At 49.3% G+C, this 17,462-nt stretch overlaps 1 protein-coding gene across 2 annotated transcripts in view; it reads left to right on the top strand.

The window, feature by feature from the left end:
* Positions 1-17,462, top strand: part of LOC144792573 (phospholipase A2-like) — a 299,668-nt gene that overhangs the window by 249,326 nt on the left and 32,880 nt on the right. Inside the window, exon 1 of one of the 2 annotated variants that reach the window (XM_078667673.1) lies at positions 13,062-13,181. The exons of the other annotated variant lie outside the window; for it this stretch is intronic. Coding sequence (XP_078523799.1) covers positions 13,148-13,181 — 34 coding nt within the window. The 5' untranslated portion in view covers positions 13,062-13,147. Of the gene's footprint in view, positions 1-13,061; positions 13,182-17,462 lie in introns of those variants that run through there. 2 annotated transcript variants of the gene reach the window in all.

Consider the following 17,462-nt stretch of genomic DNA (forward strand, 5'->3'; position numbering starts at 1 on the left):
TTGTGCTCTATGCATCTTTCTGGTTACTGGCCCGTTGGCTAGTGGCCTCTGTGACGATGAACCTTTGAATTTGAACCACCTGCCTGGTTGCTCCAGGTGGGCCCCTGCTTCCCTACAGAGGAGAAGCCCCCTAGGCCTTGTTGGTCTAACCCGAAGCGAATATTCGATTCCTGCGTGGGTTGCATTTGCCAAGGCCTGTTGACTCCAGTCCGGAAGCTGATGCCGCCAACAGTGAGATCCTTCATGGGACAGTCCGTATCCAGCTCCTGGTCGTCGTCGATGCCTCCTGGTCCACGTGGCTGCAGAGACAAGCTTCATGACAACACCTGATTGCTTCGCGACATCGCCTGGTTCCTTCCTGGTTCCTTCCTGGTCACTGGCTAGTGACCCAGACTCTGTCCCCTCTGCTTTCAGGTACTCTTCATCCTCGATCCGCCCTTGGATCCAACTGGAAACTTCTCTCCTGGTCGCCTACAGCATCTTTTTACAGGTCTCCATTGGATTCAGCGATGAAACCCAACACAACTTGACACCTATGCACCCGGCTCCTGTGGGTGAGGTAACGCGGGCACTCCGGTGCTCCTGTGGGTATTGACTATCCTAGTGTCCTAGTTTTCAGTAGCATTCTCCTAGTACATCCGGAAGTATCCTAAATCAACTAGTTTCTAACTCTTACGTTCCCATTGTATCCCTATGGTAACTCGCGTGTGTGAATAGACACCGCACACGCATCCCGTGGGCCTCCTGCTTCCTAACTCTTGTTAGCTCAGTGTAGCCCCAGCGATTCCCTAGGCCCTAGGCCTACTCCCTGTTCGTGACGTGGTTCTTATACCACTATTTTAGTATATGGTTTGCAACGCCCCTAGGGCTCAACTGTATTTTGTGCAAATTATTGTATGATAATTAAGTAACTTGTTATGTGCTTTGTCCTCTGACCTCATAAAGAGTTCAGATGGGTTGTGTTAGTAATAAATACATATATATTTTATATATAACCTGTGTGGTGTCCTTTCATTTGGTATTCAAGGGGTTACATATGGTAAAACAGCTTGCTTCACATGCTCTCTGAAGTTTTAGCCTAAGACTGCTTTGTCCATGCTACCACTAGGATAGCTTGCCTATAAGGTTGACTTTACAACCAATCAATCAATCAATCAAGGCATTTATGTAGCGCGCTACTCACCCAGAGGGTCTCAAGGCGCTTGGGGGAGGGGGGGTTCCGCTACTGCTCGAACAGCCAGGTCTTGAGCTGCTTCCTGAAGGAGAGGTGGTCCTGGGTGAGGCGAAGGTGGGTGAGGAGGGAGTTCCATGTCTTGGCGGCCAGGTAGGAGAAGGACCTTCCTCCTGTGGTGGCTCTTCGGATGCGGGGGACGGCGGCGAGGGCGTGGTTGGTCGATCGAAGCTGGCGGGTTGGAGTGTAGAAGTTGAGTTGGTTGTTGAGGTATCCTGGGCCTTGGTTGTGCAGGGCTTTGTGTGCGTGGGTGAGGAGTCGGACCGTGATTCTCTTGTTGGTCGGGAGCCAGTGCAGGTCTCTCAGGTGTCCGGAGATGTGGCTGTGTCGGGGGATGTCCAGGATGAGTCTTGCTGAGGCGTTCTGGATCCGCTGGAGTCTCTTCTGGAGTTTGGCGGTGGTTCCGGCGTAGAGGGAGTTGCCGTAGTCCAGTCGGCTGGTGACGAGGGCCTGGGTGACCGTCTTCCTAGTCTCGGTGGGGATCCACCGGAAGATCTTGCGTAGCATGCGCAGGGTGTTGAAACATGACGAGGAGACGGCGTTGACTTGTCTGGTCATGGAGAGGGAGGAGTCCAGGATGAAGCCCAGGTTTTGTGCGTGGTATGTACGTTTGGGTGCGCTGCCCAGGGCAGGGGGCCACCAAGAGTCGTCCCAGGCGGAGGGCGAAGATCCCAGGATGAGGACTTCCGTCTTATCTGAGTTCAGTTTCAGGCGGCTGTTCATCATCCACTCGTCTACGTCTGTCATCCCTTCGTGTAGGTTGGCTCTGGCGGTATCGGGGTCGTTGGTGAGGGAGAGGATCAGCTGGGTGTCGTCGGCGTAAGAGATGATGTTGAGGTTATGCTGGCGTGCGATGGCCGCAAGGGGGCTCATGTAGACATTGAAGTGGGTGGGGCTGAGCGATGAACCTTGGGGGACTCCGCAGATGACTTCGGTGGCCTCGGATCTGAACGGGGGGAGGCGGACTCTCTGTGTCCTTCCGGCGAGGAAGGAGGTGATCCATTCTAGTGCCTTCTCTTGGATTCCGACATCGCTGAGGCGCTGTACTAGGGTGCGGTGGCAGACAGTGTCGAACGCTGCGGAGAGGTCCAGGAGGATGAGGGCCGCTGTTTCCCCGTTGTCGAGCAGGGCTCGGATGTCGTCAGTGGCGGCAATGAGGGCGGTCTCGGTGCTGTGGTTGGCCCGGAAGCCAGACTGCGAGGGGTCGAGGGATCCATTTTTCTCGAGGAAGGCGGCCAGCTGCTTGTTGACGGTCTTCTCGATGACTTTGGCCGGAAACGGGAGGAGCGAGATGGGGCGGTAGTTCTTGAGTTCGGTGGGGTCCGCTGTTGGTTTCTTCAGGAGGGCGCTGAGCTCGGCGTGCTTCCAGCTCTCCGGGAGGGTTGTTTGGACTGGTGCAAGGTGCTCACTAGAATAGTGAACATCATATACCCGGCCAAATTCTCACATTGGTGTGCAGCGGTTGGGATAAGAGCTTGCTGTTGTTTTACCAATTGTAATCTTAAGATATCATTTGAAAGAGTACATTAGGTACCTATAGGTACATATAACAAGTCTTATAATACTTAAGTTCTACTGAACGTAGTTGTTGTAGAGCAAAGGGCTTAGCACACCCTGACTACAACTCCTAGAGAGGTTTAGTAGGAAACACTTAGTGTAGGTAGGTGCACACACCACACCTCACTAGATCATGTCTACCACAGGAGAGCCTAGTGTGACTCTCCCTGTGGGAAGTGACCCTGCCAGGGCATACCCTAACCTTCCAAGACTTAAGGCACTTGTGCACAACTAGAAGGTTAAAACAGGGTTCCAACCCTACCCTCAAGCACCTGGTAGAGCTCATGGAAGGATATGATGCTCAGAAAGCCTCTAATCCAGGCCCCTCGGGGAATGCAGATGAGGTCCTACCCTCAGCAGAAGATGCCACTGACCCTACAATGATAGATGATGATGAGGATGTGGAGGCAGAGGATTCTGGGGAGGAAGTAGGCAGCCAGGTCCAAGTTAGAAGACTTAGCCAGGCTAACTTAAGCCTACATGGGGCTGCAGAAGGGCTAGCCCCATACAGGCCTATAAGTAGACTTAGCCAGAGCTATAGGAGGAGGAGGTCCCACTCCAGGGACTCCCTCCACTCTAATGCTTCTAGGGGCTCTAATGGCTCTGCTCAGAGGGGAATGACTTCTCCTCAGAGGAGAGAACATCAGACAAGAATGAAGGAAGTCAATCTGAGGATCCAGAGGGAGGAAACTGCCCTCGCCAAGGAGAAACTTGTCCTTGCCAGAGAGCAAAAGTTAAGTGGATTAGATTCCACTGGTGGCAGCAATATCCCTAAGGATAAAGACAGGTCCTATGACAAAAGACACCTGAGTAAGATTGTGCCACCCTACAAAGTTGGGGATGACATCCACAAATGGATAACTGCTTTGGAGAGGACCTACAAAGTACAGCAGGTACCCCAAAGTCAGTGGGCAGCAATCTTATGGCTCTCCTTTTCAGAAAAAGGAAGAGACAAGCTCCTCACAGTTAGTGATGATGATGCTAACAATTATACTGTCCTGAAGAGTGCTCTGATTGATGGGTTTGGCCTAACCACTGAACAGTACAGGTTGACGTTCAGAGATACCCAGAAAACACAGACTCAGGACTGGACTGATTTTGTTGATTGTGCCACTAAGGCTGGTTGCTGGGAAGTAAAGTTAAGGACTATACAGGATTGTATAGTTTGATCATGAGAGAGCAAATAGTTAACAATTGTCAGAACCAGTTATTGCACCAACACCTGATTGACTCAGATCTGACCTGACCTCTCCCCAAGAATTGGGAAAGAAGGCAGACAAATGGGTCAGAACCAGGGTTAAGCAGAAAAACCAGGCCCAAGGTGGTGATCAGAAAAAGGCAGACCAAAAAGGTGGGGATCAGAAACCGAAAAATCCAAAAGTCTTCTTCAGGCCCCCAGCAAACTTCGAATGAGGGGGGGTCCCAAACTTCCAAGAAGAAGAAAGATGGCCAAAAGAATCCTTGGTGTAACTTTTGTAAATCTGCCTCTCACTGGTTCAGTGAGTGCACCAAGAAGGGGACAGCCCCTACCACTGTTGCCCCTAAGGCATCTGCACCCCCTTGTTCAGTTAACAGTGGTAGCTCCCAAACCAAGGCTATAGTGGGGTTAACCATGGGTACTGAGATGGATTCTGGCCTAGTTAGGATTCCAACTCAGGCTGTTCTTGTCTGTGATGTGGACATGGCTATGTCCTCTACTGTGAGTCCCAGTACTCTGGGCAAGTACAGGCAGACACCTTTGATCAAAGATAAAGTAGCTCAGGCCTACAGGGACACATGTTCCAGTGTCACCATGGTGACGCCTAGCTTTGTGGACCCTGGACAGATTATACTGGGTGATAATTACCTGGTGACCAATGCAAGCAATGTCACTACTACACATAGTGTGGCAGTTGTTAACTTCCCCTGGGGTGGGGTAACTGGCCTCAAAAGAGTTGTGGTAAGTGCAGATCTCCCTGTGGAGTGTTTGTTGGGCAATGATCTTGAATCGTCAGTCTGGTCAGAAGTGGAGTATAGGACTCATGCAGAGATGTTAGGCATATCAGCTCATGTCCTTGCTGTGACCAGGTCACAGGCCAAAAAGTGCCAAACTGAACAGGTCTTGGATCCTGTAACTATGGACCAAGTACCACCCAAGAGAAAGAGCAGTAGGGTTAAGGCAGTGCCTTCGCCCCTGTCCTCAAGTGAAGATCAGCCTTCTCAGGAAGCTGGTTGTGAGACCCCTGAAGGAACTGTCCTAGAAGAACTTGAACATGACCAGGTTGAGTTTCTTGGGACAGGGGGACCTTCAAGGGCAGACTTGAGGCAGGCACAGTTGGACTGCCCCTCTCATGAACCCCTCAGACAGCAAGCTGCTTCTGGTGCTGCTGGGCATGCTACAGGTACCCATAAAGTGTACTGGGATGAAGGACTCCTTTATTCAGAGGCTAGAGACCCCAAGCCTGGTGCTTCCAGGAGGTTGGTCATATCTCTGGCATTTAGGGGTTTCCTTCTTACCTTAGCCCATGATATTCCCTTAGCAGGACATCTAGGCCAGAACAAGATTTGGGACAGGCTTGTCCCTCACTTTCACTGGCCCCATATGTCAGAAGATACTAAGGAGTTGTGTCGCTCCTGTGTGACCTGCCAAGCCAGTGGCAAATCAGGTGGCACAACAAAGGCCCCCCTTATACCACTACCTGTGGTGGGGGTTCCCTTTGAAAGAGTAGGGATTTACATTGTTGGACCAATGGATCTCCAAACAGCCTCTGGGCACAGATTTATACTGGTGGTAGTGGATCATGCCACCAGGTATCCAGAAGCTTTTCCCCTAAGGACCACAACAGCACCTGTTGTGGCAAGAGCCCTCCTGGGAGTTTTCTCAAGAGTGGGCTTTCCGAAGGAGGTTATCTCAGATAGAGGTGCAAACTTCATGTCTGGGTACCTAACTGCAATGTGGAAGGAGTGTGGTGTAAATTACAAATTCACTACACACTACCATCCACAGTGCAATGGCCTTGTTGAAAGATTTAACAAGACCTTGAGGGGTATGATTAAGGGTTTACCTGAAAAGCTTAGGCGAAGATGGGACATCCTTCTACCCTGCCTTCTGTTTGCTTACAGAGAGGTCCCACAAAATGGGGTTGGCTACAGCCCTTTTGAACTTTTGTTTGGGCATCCTGTAAGGGGACCCCTATGTCTGGTGAAGGAAGGATGGGAGTTACCTCTCAAAAAGCCTAAACAAGACATAGTAGACTATGTACTTGGTCTCCGCTCCAGGATGGCCGAATCTGAATACATGAAGAAGGCTTCTAAAAACCTTGAGGCTACCCAACAACTTCAAAAAGCTTGGCATGACCAAAAGGCTGTGCTGACTGTGTACCAGCCAGGACAGAAGGTGTGGGTGTTGGAACCAGTGGCCCCAGCAGCAGTCCAAGACAAATGGTCTGGACCCCACACAATTGTTGAGCATAAGGGAGAGGTCACCTACCTGGTGGACCTTGGAACTCCCAGGAGCCCCCACAGGGTGCTCCATGTCAACAGACTCAAAGCATATGTTGACAGGGCAGACATGGGCTTGCTCATGGCTACAGATGAGGGGCAGGAGGAAGAGAGTGACCCTCTCCCAGACCTGCTGACTCAGAACCCTGATGATGGTTCAGTGGATGGTGTGGCCTTAGCTGGCAGCCTCACTGGCCAGCAGCAACAGGACTGTAGACAAGTTCTCCAGTCCTTCAGACATTTGTTTTCCTTGACACCTAGTCAGACAAACTGGTGCACCCATGAGGTGGACACTGGTGACAGTCTGCCTGTGAAGAGTAAAATCTACAGGCAACCTGACCATGTCAGGGACTGCATTAAGACAGAGGTACAGAAGATGTTGGAGCTGGGAGCTATTGAGCCCTCGGAGAGCCCCTGGGCCAGTCCAGTAGTCCTTGTGCCAAAGCCTCACACCCAAGATGGTAAGAGAGATATGAGGTTTTGTGTGGTCTACAGAGGTCTCAATGCTGTCACTAGGACAGATGCCCACCCAATTCCAAGGGCAGATGAGCTCATTGACAGATTGGCTTTTGCCAAGTTTTTGAGCACATTTGACCTGACAGCAGGCTACTGGCAAATCAGATTAGCTGAGGATGCAAAAGCCAAAACTGCTTTCTCAACCCCAGGAGGTCATTACCAATTTGTGGTGATGCCCTTTGGCTTGAAGAATGCACCTGCCACTTTCCAAAAGTTGGTGAACCAAGTTCTCACTAGGTTGGATGACTTTTGTGCAGCTTATCTAGATGATATTGCTGTCTTCAGCTCCACCTGGGAGGATCACCTGATCCACCTGAAAAAGGTTTTGGAGGCCCTGCAGAAGGCAGGCCTAACTATCAGGGCAACTAAGTGCCAGATAGGGCAGAGTAAGGTTGTGTACATGGGCCACCTTGTAGCTGGGGGTCAGGTTCAACCACTGGAGAGTAAGATCCAGACCATAAAGGACTGGGCTCCTCCAACCACCCAGACACAGGTCAGAGCTTTCTTGGGCCTGTCTGGTTATTACAGAAAGTTTGTTAAGAATTATGGGTCCATTGTAACTCCACTTAATGACTTGACCTCAAAGAATATGCCGAAGAAAGTTCAGTGGATAGTAAGCTGTCAGAAGGCATTTGATGACCTGAAGAAGGCCATGTGCTCTGCACCTATTCTGAAGAGTCCTGATTACTCCAAAGAGTTCATTGTCCAAACAGATGCTTCTGAGTTGTGGGTGAGAACTGTACTTTCACAACTGAATGTAGATGGTCAAGACCAGCCCATTGCTTTTATTAGCAGAAGGCTGACCCCTAGAGAGAAACGTTGGTCAGCTATTGAGAGGGAGGCCTTTGCTGTGGTTTGGGCCCTGAAGAAGCTGAGGCCATACTTGTTTGGCACTCACTACAAAATTCAGACAGACCATAAGCCCCTCTTGTGGCTAAATCAGATGAAGGGTGAAAATCCCAAACTGCTCAGGCGGTCCATTTCCCTACAGGGGATGGACTTTACAGTGAAACATAGACCTGGGACTGACCATGGCAATGCAGATGGCCTCTCCAGATATGTCCACTTAGAACATGAAGACTCAACTGGTCAAGGTTAGTTTAATGTCCCTGCGTTTGGGGGGGGGGTTATGTAGGAGAGTAGGGTCTGCTTTCCTATGGTCACCCCACTTTTTGCTTTTTGCTTTACTGGTTTTTGACTTTAATGTGGCTGTGGGCCTTCTAATCAGACCCACAGCCCAGCTGTTCTCTCTCGAAATTCATACCATGTACTTTAGGTACATTAGCAATTGGGAATTGGGTCACCTCTGTGAGCCCCTGTATAGTGTACCATAGGTACCCAGGGCATAGGTGCATCCAAGGCCTACCAGGGGCTACAGCATATATTATGCCACCCCTGGCTGGCCATCCAAACTGACACAACTGGCTGATCACTCAGCTGGGGCAAGGCCATGTAATCACCCCTTGCTTAGATATAGTATTCCTATATCTACCATTATAGGTAGACACATATGCACCTATAAGTCACTCCTATGGCAGGCCTTAACAATCCTGAATGCAGAGTGCTTGGTTTCATGTTAGATGGTGCTCTAGCATGAGCTGAGCCTGTCTGCAGCTTTCGGAACCATGTCCTTATAGCTGTTCTATGAAATGGCCATACCATATACTCTTAAGTGCATTATAATCCTCGCGGTTAAATACTAACTCTGGTTTGGCTTTATCAAAACATGTTGTGTCGCCAGTTCTGGCAACGGGGGTAGCATTCAACCCTTCTAGAGGGAGAAGACATGTTGTTCCTGTTAAACCTGGTTAAAGTTAGCCAGAGCCTCAGCATCACAAAATGGATGCTGCTGCCACAGACACAAGTCTGAACTCCTGCTGCTGGGAGTCCTTCCAGCGAGGGAGGCTTGGACAATAGATTTCCTGTCTTGGGAGGTGCTAGCACCACCCCAGACAGGCCATAGTGTATTAGGGCAGGGAGGGCTGAATGAAATGAGACACTGCCTGGGGCATGCACAAGGTGTCCCATGCATAGCCCGGTTCAAACCAGTTGCTGGGGCACTCCAGACCCAGCTCTGGCGCGAAACTGGACAAAGGGGTGTAACCACCCCCTTCCCTGGTCCCACCCATAGGAGGGACCTAGCAGGTAATCCAGCCCCTCAGATTGGTATATAGGTAGGAGCTGAGTCAAGAGACTTTAGATTTATCCTGAACTGTCACTTGAAACGAAACTCTGGACCTTCGACATTCTATTGCAACTAGATGAGTGAAGAATCTCCCTTGTGGTCAAGGAGTGACCACCCTGTGCAAACAGGCACAATCCAGCGATCTGCGGTTTACTTTGTCGACGCTCCCGCCGGAGCCCGAGCATAGAGTCCGACAAGAGCCAGACCTCCAGACTTCTTTGACACCGATCCACAGCCACAGCAAAGCTGAGACCCGTGGAGGCAACGAGAGACGTGGGACCGGCCATCTTGAATAACCTGCTCTTTGCTACTTGTGCAGCTTCTGAAGCATCCTCGAAGTTGTGCATTGAGGATTGAGAAGCCCCAGCCCCCTAGCACCTTCTGCACCGACGCACAGCCCTCCACACTCCACGAGTACCCAGTGGGGCCTGCTAGTGTTTTTGTGCTCTACGCGTCTTTCTGGCTACTGGCCCGTTGGCTAGTGGCCTCTGTGACGACGAACCTTTGAATTTGAAACACCTGCCTGATTGCTCCAGGTGGGCCCCTGCTTCCCTGTAGAGGAGATGCCCCTAGGCCTTGCTGGTCTAACCCGAAGCGAATATTTGATTCCTGCGTGGGTTGCATTTGCCAAGGCCTGTTGACTCCAATCTGGAAGCCGACACCGCCAACAGCGAGATCCTTTGTGGGACAGTCCGTATCCCGCTCCTGGTCGTCGTCGACGCCTCCTGGTCCACGTGGCTGCAGAAACAAGCTTCACGACAACACCTGATTGCTTCGCGACATCGCCTGGTTCCTTCCTGGTCACTGGCTAGTGACCCAGACTCTGTCCCCTCTGCTTTCAGGTACTCTTCATCCTCGATCCGCCCTTGGATCCAACTGGAAACTTCTCTCCTGGTCGCCTGCAGCATCTTTTTACAGGTCTCCATAGGATTTAGCGACGAAACCCGACACAACTTGACACCTATGCACCCGGCTCCTGTGGGTGAGGTAACGCGGGCAGTCCGGTGCTCCTGTGGATATTGACTATCCTAGTGTCCTAGTTTTCAGTAGCATTCTCCTAGTACATCCGGAAGTGTCCTAAATCAACTTGTTTCTAACTCTTACGTTCCCATTGTATCCCTATGGTAACTCGCGTGTGTGAATAGACACTGCCCACGCATCCCGTGGGCCTCCTGCTTCCTAACTCTTGTTAGCTCAGTGTAGCCCCAGCGATTCACTAGGCCCTAGGCCTACTCCCTGTTCGTGACGTGGTTCTTATACCACTATTTTAGCATATGGTTTGCAACGACCCTAGGGCTCAACTGTATTTTGTGCAACTTATTGTATGATAATTAAGTAACTTGTTATGTGCTTTGTCCTCTGACTTCATAAAAAGTTCAAATGGGTTGTGTTAGTAATAAATACATATATATTTTATATATAACCTGTGTGGTGTCCTTTCATTTGGTATTCAAGGGGTTACATATGGTAAAACAGCTTGCTTCACATGCTCTCTGAAGTTTTAGCCTAAGACTGCTTTGTCCATGCTACCACTAGGATAGCTGGTCTATAAGGTTGACTTTACAACCATCACCATAAGGGTTGTTTGGACTTGTGCAAGGTGCTCACTAGAATAGTGAACATCATATACCAGGCCAACTTCTCACACTAAACACAAGAGGAGAAATGGAGGAAGAGAAGCTGGCACGCACTGGCCAAATAGAAGCAAGGCAAAGGAAAGTGATGATGAAGCCAACCAATGGTAAGCAAAGGGTGAACTCTAAGGCCACTGCAAGCTAACAGCATTAGCCATCTCAGGGTAGACCTATGAAGAACTTGGAAGAGTGAGATAAAGAGGCAGGACGTGTCTGGGGTGGATTAAAGAAGCATGGCATGGAATCAACACTACCCAGCCTTGGTGTAGAATCTTCAAGGTGGCAGCAAAGTAAGAGCGCTTGAAAACTAATTTTCTCTTCCTTCCCAGCCTACTTTCCACTTTAGTGAGCTTCTCATTGAATCGGTTCCAAAGTGGCAACTTGTTTGAGGCAACTCAGTTGACAAAGACAGTTACTTCTTAAGCATTCCAAAATAACAGTTGACCAGATTTTGAAATTTTAAAACTGGGACATTTCACAACACAGAAGTAGAACTAGAACCAGAATCTATTGAGGGGCATTGAATGACCTAATGGGCAGTCCTCACCACTAAAGAGATTTTACCTGTACTTTCTACACAGAGTATCTTCTGTATTATCTAAAATGCTTCTTCTTGGGGACTGCAAAATTAATTTTTTCACTGGGACACATGAAAACTTGCCTCCCTCTGTGTTTCATATTCTTTCTCTAAAAACCGGGACATGTGTTAAATATAATGACATTGGCTGAACTGATAGCGTAAATCCAGGACTGTCCTTGCGTATCCATAAAGCCCGGTCACTCTATCCAAAAGTGCATATTCACTCACCTACTCACTCAACCACCACATTCACTCACTCACCCCTTCGTACCACCTAGCACAAATGTAGACAGAACACAAACGCGTCCATAAAATAAAAAGCTGTTATATAATATTTCTTTGTTTAAAGGTGGCGGATGTTCCTGAATCCCCCCTTTCCAGGACCTGACGAAGAGTTGTATGTGATGGCTTTGGTCTGATGACCCCTCAAATCTGGCCCTTACAAAGTGGTTCCAAGTTTTCCTCTTGATTGTTCATTTATGTTGTGGCAGGTTGTCCTATAGGGGTCATTATTTCTATAAGATGCCAATTTGTTTCCAAGACCCCCGAGACACTGATTAGTCCTTAGAGTTGGGCAAGCCAACAAATGACCAGAGAGATAGCAGAGGAAGGGGCTCTGGTTTAGCTCTAAAAGCCCTTGCACGAGCTCATTCCTGGAAATCTTTGTCATGTCAACCATGCAACAAACATCACAAAATGCACAAAAAAGTAAATTTCTTTAACTTGTGGAAGCTGTGACATTAAAAAGTCACATTATAGGTTCATTGACAGGTAATGAAGAAGAAAAAAAGGGGGATTGGGGAAACAAAATGCTTGATCACACATTTTGGTTAAGGGGTGAAGCCAGGATTTAATTTAATCCTAAATTTTCTGGTTTCACATTTTACACATCAGTCACTAAATGGGTACCTACTTGTCTCCTTTTTTACGCTAAATGCTAATGCTTAGGGGCAGATTTACAAGCCCCTTGCGCCTTTTTTACGTCGCCGTTGCGTGACGCAACGGCAGCGCAAAAGATGCGCCATGGTGCGGGGTATTTACAACGTGACGCATCTGGGAGATGCGTCACGTTGAAAAGCCCTGCGCCATAAGGAGGCGTTCCGGCGCAGGGGGGCGTTCCTGTGCAGGATCGCCTCCTAAAAGTGGCTGAGTGAAATCTACAAGATTTCACTCTGTCACTTTTAGGCCTATGATGCGTCAAAACCCTGCACCTGCTTGAAGCAGGCGTAAGGCTTGACGCAGCGTTGGACAGATAGGGCACCCCCAAGCCTTGCTGGAGCTGCGTCGCACTTGCGATGTGACTCCAGCAATGCGCCGCCCGTCTTCCACCAGGGGATGCAACACCCATCTGCCCATCCGTGCGGCACGGTGTGCGCATTGTAAACGCGGCGCATCAGTGGCGGCGCACGGGTGGGCAGATGCGTCGCAACTCTTCTGGCGCATCCCTGCTGATTAACAGAGTTGCCCCAGAAGTCGTAAATCTGCCTCGAAGTTCCTAGAGGACCCTGAGCCGAGCCAGAGCCCTGCATCTGGCTCTAGCCCGGCTCGAGCTTGAAGTGGCTCGGCCACCTTTAGGCGTCCCGCCGGCAGCTGCTCAGTCCGTGACTGCGACACACACACAACCACATGTAACCCAGAAGGGGCGAGTCCCTGTGGAGAGACCGCTCCACTGAAGGGAGACCCCGGGCTGTGTACAGCGCATTGACGGCCTCGAGTGACGTATTCCCTCTTCTGGAAGGGCTCCAGATGTCAGACCCTCCCCAAGGGCAGAGATTTTCCCACGTGATGAAGGCCGGACCCTCGCGCCTGTTTACACCTCCGGCAGTCCGTACAGGACGGTGACGCGCGATGAGTAGAAAATAGCACAAAAGCAGGTTTATCGGCGCGGAAGCGAAGGTCGTGTCAAGGGAATAAATAGAGGGGTCCGAAGAGCTCCCTCACACAGCTCCTCACGCACCGTTACCATGAAGCTGCTTCTGGGCGCTCTTCTCCTGGCAGGTAACTCCGACCCCCGCTCTGCTCCTGGCACCGAGGCCTCCCATCTCCGCTCTGCCTCTCTTGGTACCTCACTGCCCACCGTTTAAAGGGTCCGTCCCCCCCATGGTGCGACCTCTGGATTTAGACTGCCGTGTCCACAGTTAGGCTGCGGCACGCGCCCCAGTCAGTGGGCGAGGGTGGGGCCGGTGGGCACTGATCATGATGAGGGAATCACCCGAGCTAGCCCAAGACATCTTTAACCTCTCGGGGGCCGCACAACTGGCTGCCATAGGCCCTGCAAGCAAGGGAGGTGGAGTCAGAATATTAAAATACCCCCCGTTTTGAACCAAACCTGCAATGACACCGAGCGAGCGAAGAAAGTAAGCTGGTCCTTCTTATATTTGTTTGCTTCACCCGTGCATCCGCTCATCTGTCCATCCATCCTGGCACTCTTCCACCCACCCATCAGCCTTTCACCTTTCCATCCATCCTTCCATTATTCTAACCAGCTACTGAAATTACATGTATCTGTTCACATATTCATCAGTCCTTTTACCCATCCATCCACCTTTTGACCTTTCCATCCACCCATCCAATCGATGACCGTTCACTTCACCCAAAGATCTGTCATTTCATCTTTGACTCTTCTAGCCATTCATCCTTTCACTTCTCTGTTCACCTTTCCATCCAATTATCCATTTATCTATCAATCCTTTCTTCCATTTTTGCACCACCAGATCCTTTCCCCTTCTACCCATCATTCATTCAACCTTTCAACCATCCATCCTTGCGCTCAGTCTTCATTTTTTCTTTTCAACCATTCCTTTCACTTTGCTGTTTCCTTCCTTCTTTGCATCTTTCACTCCTTTCACCTTTTGCATTCTCCTGTTCGTCCTTTACAGTTTCTAACTCCCACATTTCCTTCTGTTCTCAGATTTAATTTTGCTCACATGCCTTTCCAAGACACTATTTTCTGCTCTCTTTGTAACTTTTCGCATCAAAAACCAAGGCTGCGTAGTCTTCTATCCACCAACCCCCTGCATCTACGTTGTGCAGGCTCCTGCTTTCTCCCTTTGGGAAGTGTTTTGCATCTTTCTCTTTCTTCTCCTTTCCCTTTTGTGTGTTTTTCTCTCTCTCCTCTCATAAGTGCGGGTGGTCCCTGCTGGCAGCCACCGGCACAACTTAAGCACTGGGTGGGGCAGATTTACAAGAACTGATGCATCTCAGCATATCAGCAGAGATGCGCCAGTTAATTTGCGTCAAGCAAAAAATCCTCGCGCCACCATGGATGCGTCGCATTTACAATGTGGCACACCGTGCACGTGACGCATCTATTGGCGTAAAGGCAACGCATTCCTATGGTCGTGTCACAAGCAATGCTTCGGAATGCCTATTTCTATTATGCTGCATCACTCCTTATGCTGCTTCAAGCTTGCGTTAGGTCTTGACGCAGTGGCGTCTTAAAAGTGACTCCGTAAAATCTTGTTGATTTCACTGCGTCACTTTTAAGAGGCTTTCTTGCGTCGGAAAGCCCACCCTGCATACGTTATACCTGACACAGGTTTAATGTGATGCAGGGCTTTACAACCTGACGCATCTCCATAGATGCGTCACGTTGTAAATGTGTCGCAACGTGGCGCATTGTTTACGATGCCGTTGCGTCACAAAAGTGATGCGTCGGCGGCGTAAAAGTGTTACAAGGGGCTTGTAATTCGGTCCCTACATCCTCCTTTATAAACAATTGGCGTAAGGCAGGACCGCAAGTCTTTTTGCTGCGCTGCCCTACGCCAATTTGAAAGGGCAGGAATGCACCCAATTTATGAGATACAGTACATTCCCGTCCTTTCTGCCAGCGCACAAATTGGTGAAGGGTGTCTGCATTGTTGCACGGTTGTTTTGTACAGGAAGGTGTGCCTTCCTGCACAAAAACAAACAATGGAGAAATAAAGTTATTTCTCCTCATTATGCCTCCCCTGGGGGGGCATACAGTGTTGACACATTCCCAGGTTTAAAGATCCTTGTAAATCTGGAAATGTGTCAAAACCTATTGGTGTTGCATGGGCAAACCCACAGGAACTCCTTCTTGACATAGAGTAAGGCAAGGCGGCGCTTTATCTCAATATGTATGAGGCCATGCAAAGCCACGCAGGTGTCTTTGCGTTGCATCATAGATATGATTGAGAGGCCTGCAACACCGGAAGGTCATTAAAAAGTGATGCTTCTGCGACGCAGGCCTCTTGTAAATGAGGCCCTGAAACTCACAAGAGAGGCGCCCTTAGATCATAGCACAATCTCACCGGGATGGTGATCTCAGGGCTTAGCCCAGTTTCACCAGGGAAGGTATTTTAGATCACAGCAGAACCTCACCAGGGAGATGCCTTTGGCTCATGTCACTCTCTCATCAGAGAGATGTTCTTAGCTCACACCACATATTTACCATGGAGGTGGTATTAGCTCATAACACAGCCTCACTAAGGGGTATTTAGACAGAATATCTGAATCAAAAATATAGCGAAACAAAATATCGTGTCCAGAATGTCAAGGACACATATATCATGAAGGTAAGTTTCTATAAGTAATTAAAGTTTTACTATATGTAACTCCACATATATATACCTTTATGATACATATATATCTTCAAGGTACATAGATGTAGGCGTAAAATAGTACATTTATACTTATCTATTTGCATTTACCTTCTCAATATTTTGGTCTTCAATTTTCTTGACACAATATTATGACTACACGATATTTCTGTATCTGATATTCTGACAGGGATCCCATCAGAGAAATGCTCTTAGCTCACAGCGCAGCCAGCAGAGAGGTGCAGCAAAGAGGTGTACTATGAGCTCGAAGCTCATAATACACCTCACTGGAGAGACGCTCGTAGCTCATAGCACAGCCTCAGCAGAGAGGTGCTCGTAGCTCATAGTACACCTGACGGAGAGGTGCTCTTAGCGTATTGCAAAACCTCTCCAGTGAGATACTCTTAGCTCACAGCGCAACCATACTAGGGAGATGTTCTTAGCACATTCTCACCAGGGAGATGCTCTTAGCTCATTGCACAGTCTCACCAGGGAGATGCTCTTAGCTCATTGCACAGTCTCACCAGGGAGATGCTCTTAGCTCATTGCACAGTCTCACCAGGGAGATGCTCTTAGCTCATTGCACAGTCTCACCAGGGAGATGCTCTTAGCTCATTGCACAGTCTCACCAGGGAGATGCTCTTAGCTCACAGCACAGTCTCACAAGGGAGCTGCTCTTAGCTCATTGCATAGTCTCACAAGGGAGCTGCTCTTAGCTCATTGCATAGTCTCACAAGGGAGCTGCTCTTAGCTCATTGCATAGTCTCACAAGGGAGCTGCTCTTAGCTCATTGCATAGTCTCACAAGGGAGCTGCTCTTAGCTCATTGCACAGTCTCACAAGGGAGCTGCTCTTAGCTCATTGCATAGTCTCACTAGGTAGAGCTCTTAGCTCATTGCACAGTCTTACAAGGGAGCTGCTCTTAGCTCATTGCACAGTCTTACAAGGGAGCTGCTCTTAGCTCATTGCATAGTCTCACTAGGTAGAGCTCTTAGCTCATTGCACAGTCTTACAAGGGAGCTGCTCTTAGCTCATTGCACAGTCTTACAAGGGAGCTGCTCTTAGCTCATTGCATAGTCTCACTAGGTAGAGCTCTTAGCTCATTGCACAGTCTTACAAGGGAACTGCTCTTAGCTCATTGCATAGTCTCACTAGGTAGAGCTCTTAGCTCATTGCACAGTCTTACAAGGGAGCTGCTCTTAGCTCATTGCACAGTCTTACAAGGGAGCTGCTCTTAGCTCATTGCATAGTCTCACTAGGTAGAGCTCTTAGCTCATTGCACAGTCTTACAAGGGAGCTGCTCTTAGCTCATTGCATAGTCTCACTAGGTAGAGCTCTTAGCTCATTGCACAGTCTTACAAGGGAGCTGCTCCTTACTCATAGCACATAGTGACCAAAGTGGGCAGGATCTGAGGGGCACAACATGGGAAGATTTAATTCCGAGGGTTGAAATGCTTCAGCTGAAGTGTAAGGCATGGATTCACCTGTGTGTAGTATATGTGTTACCTGCACTCTTGCCCAGAAATACAACTTATTTCACTGTGCTAAGAAACCAAGATAGGGACAGAGAGCTAAACAAGTCTTCTTTACAGGATGCCTGCTTGCCTGAAAGAAATAGTGCTGGGAAGCCAGTATTGGCTTTAACCCCTTGCGTGCTCCTGTCAGCCATTGGCCGACGGGAGCACTACCTCCCCAGTGCTGCGGTCGGCCAACGGCCG

This window comes from Lissotriton helveticus, chromosome 11, assembly GCF_964261635.1.
Source record: "Lissotriton helveticus chromosome 11, aLisHel1.1, whole genome shotgun sequence".
Lineage (NCBI taxonomy): Eukaryota > Metazoa > Chordata > Amphibia > Caudata > Salamandridae > Lissotriton > Lissotriton helveticus.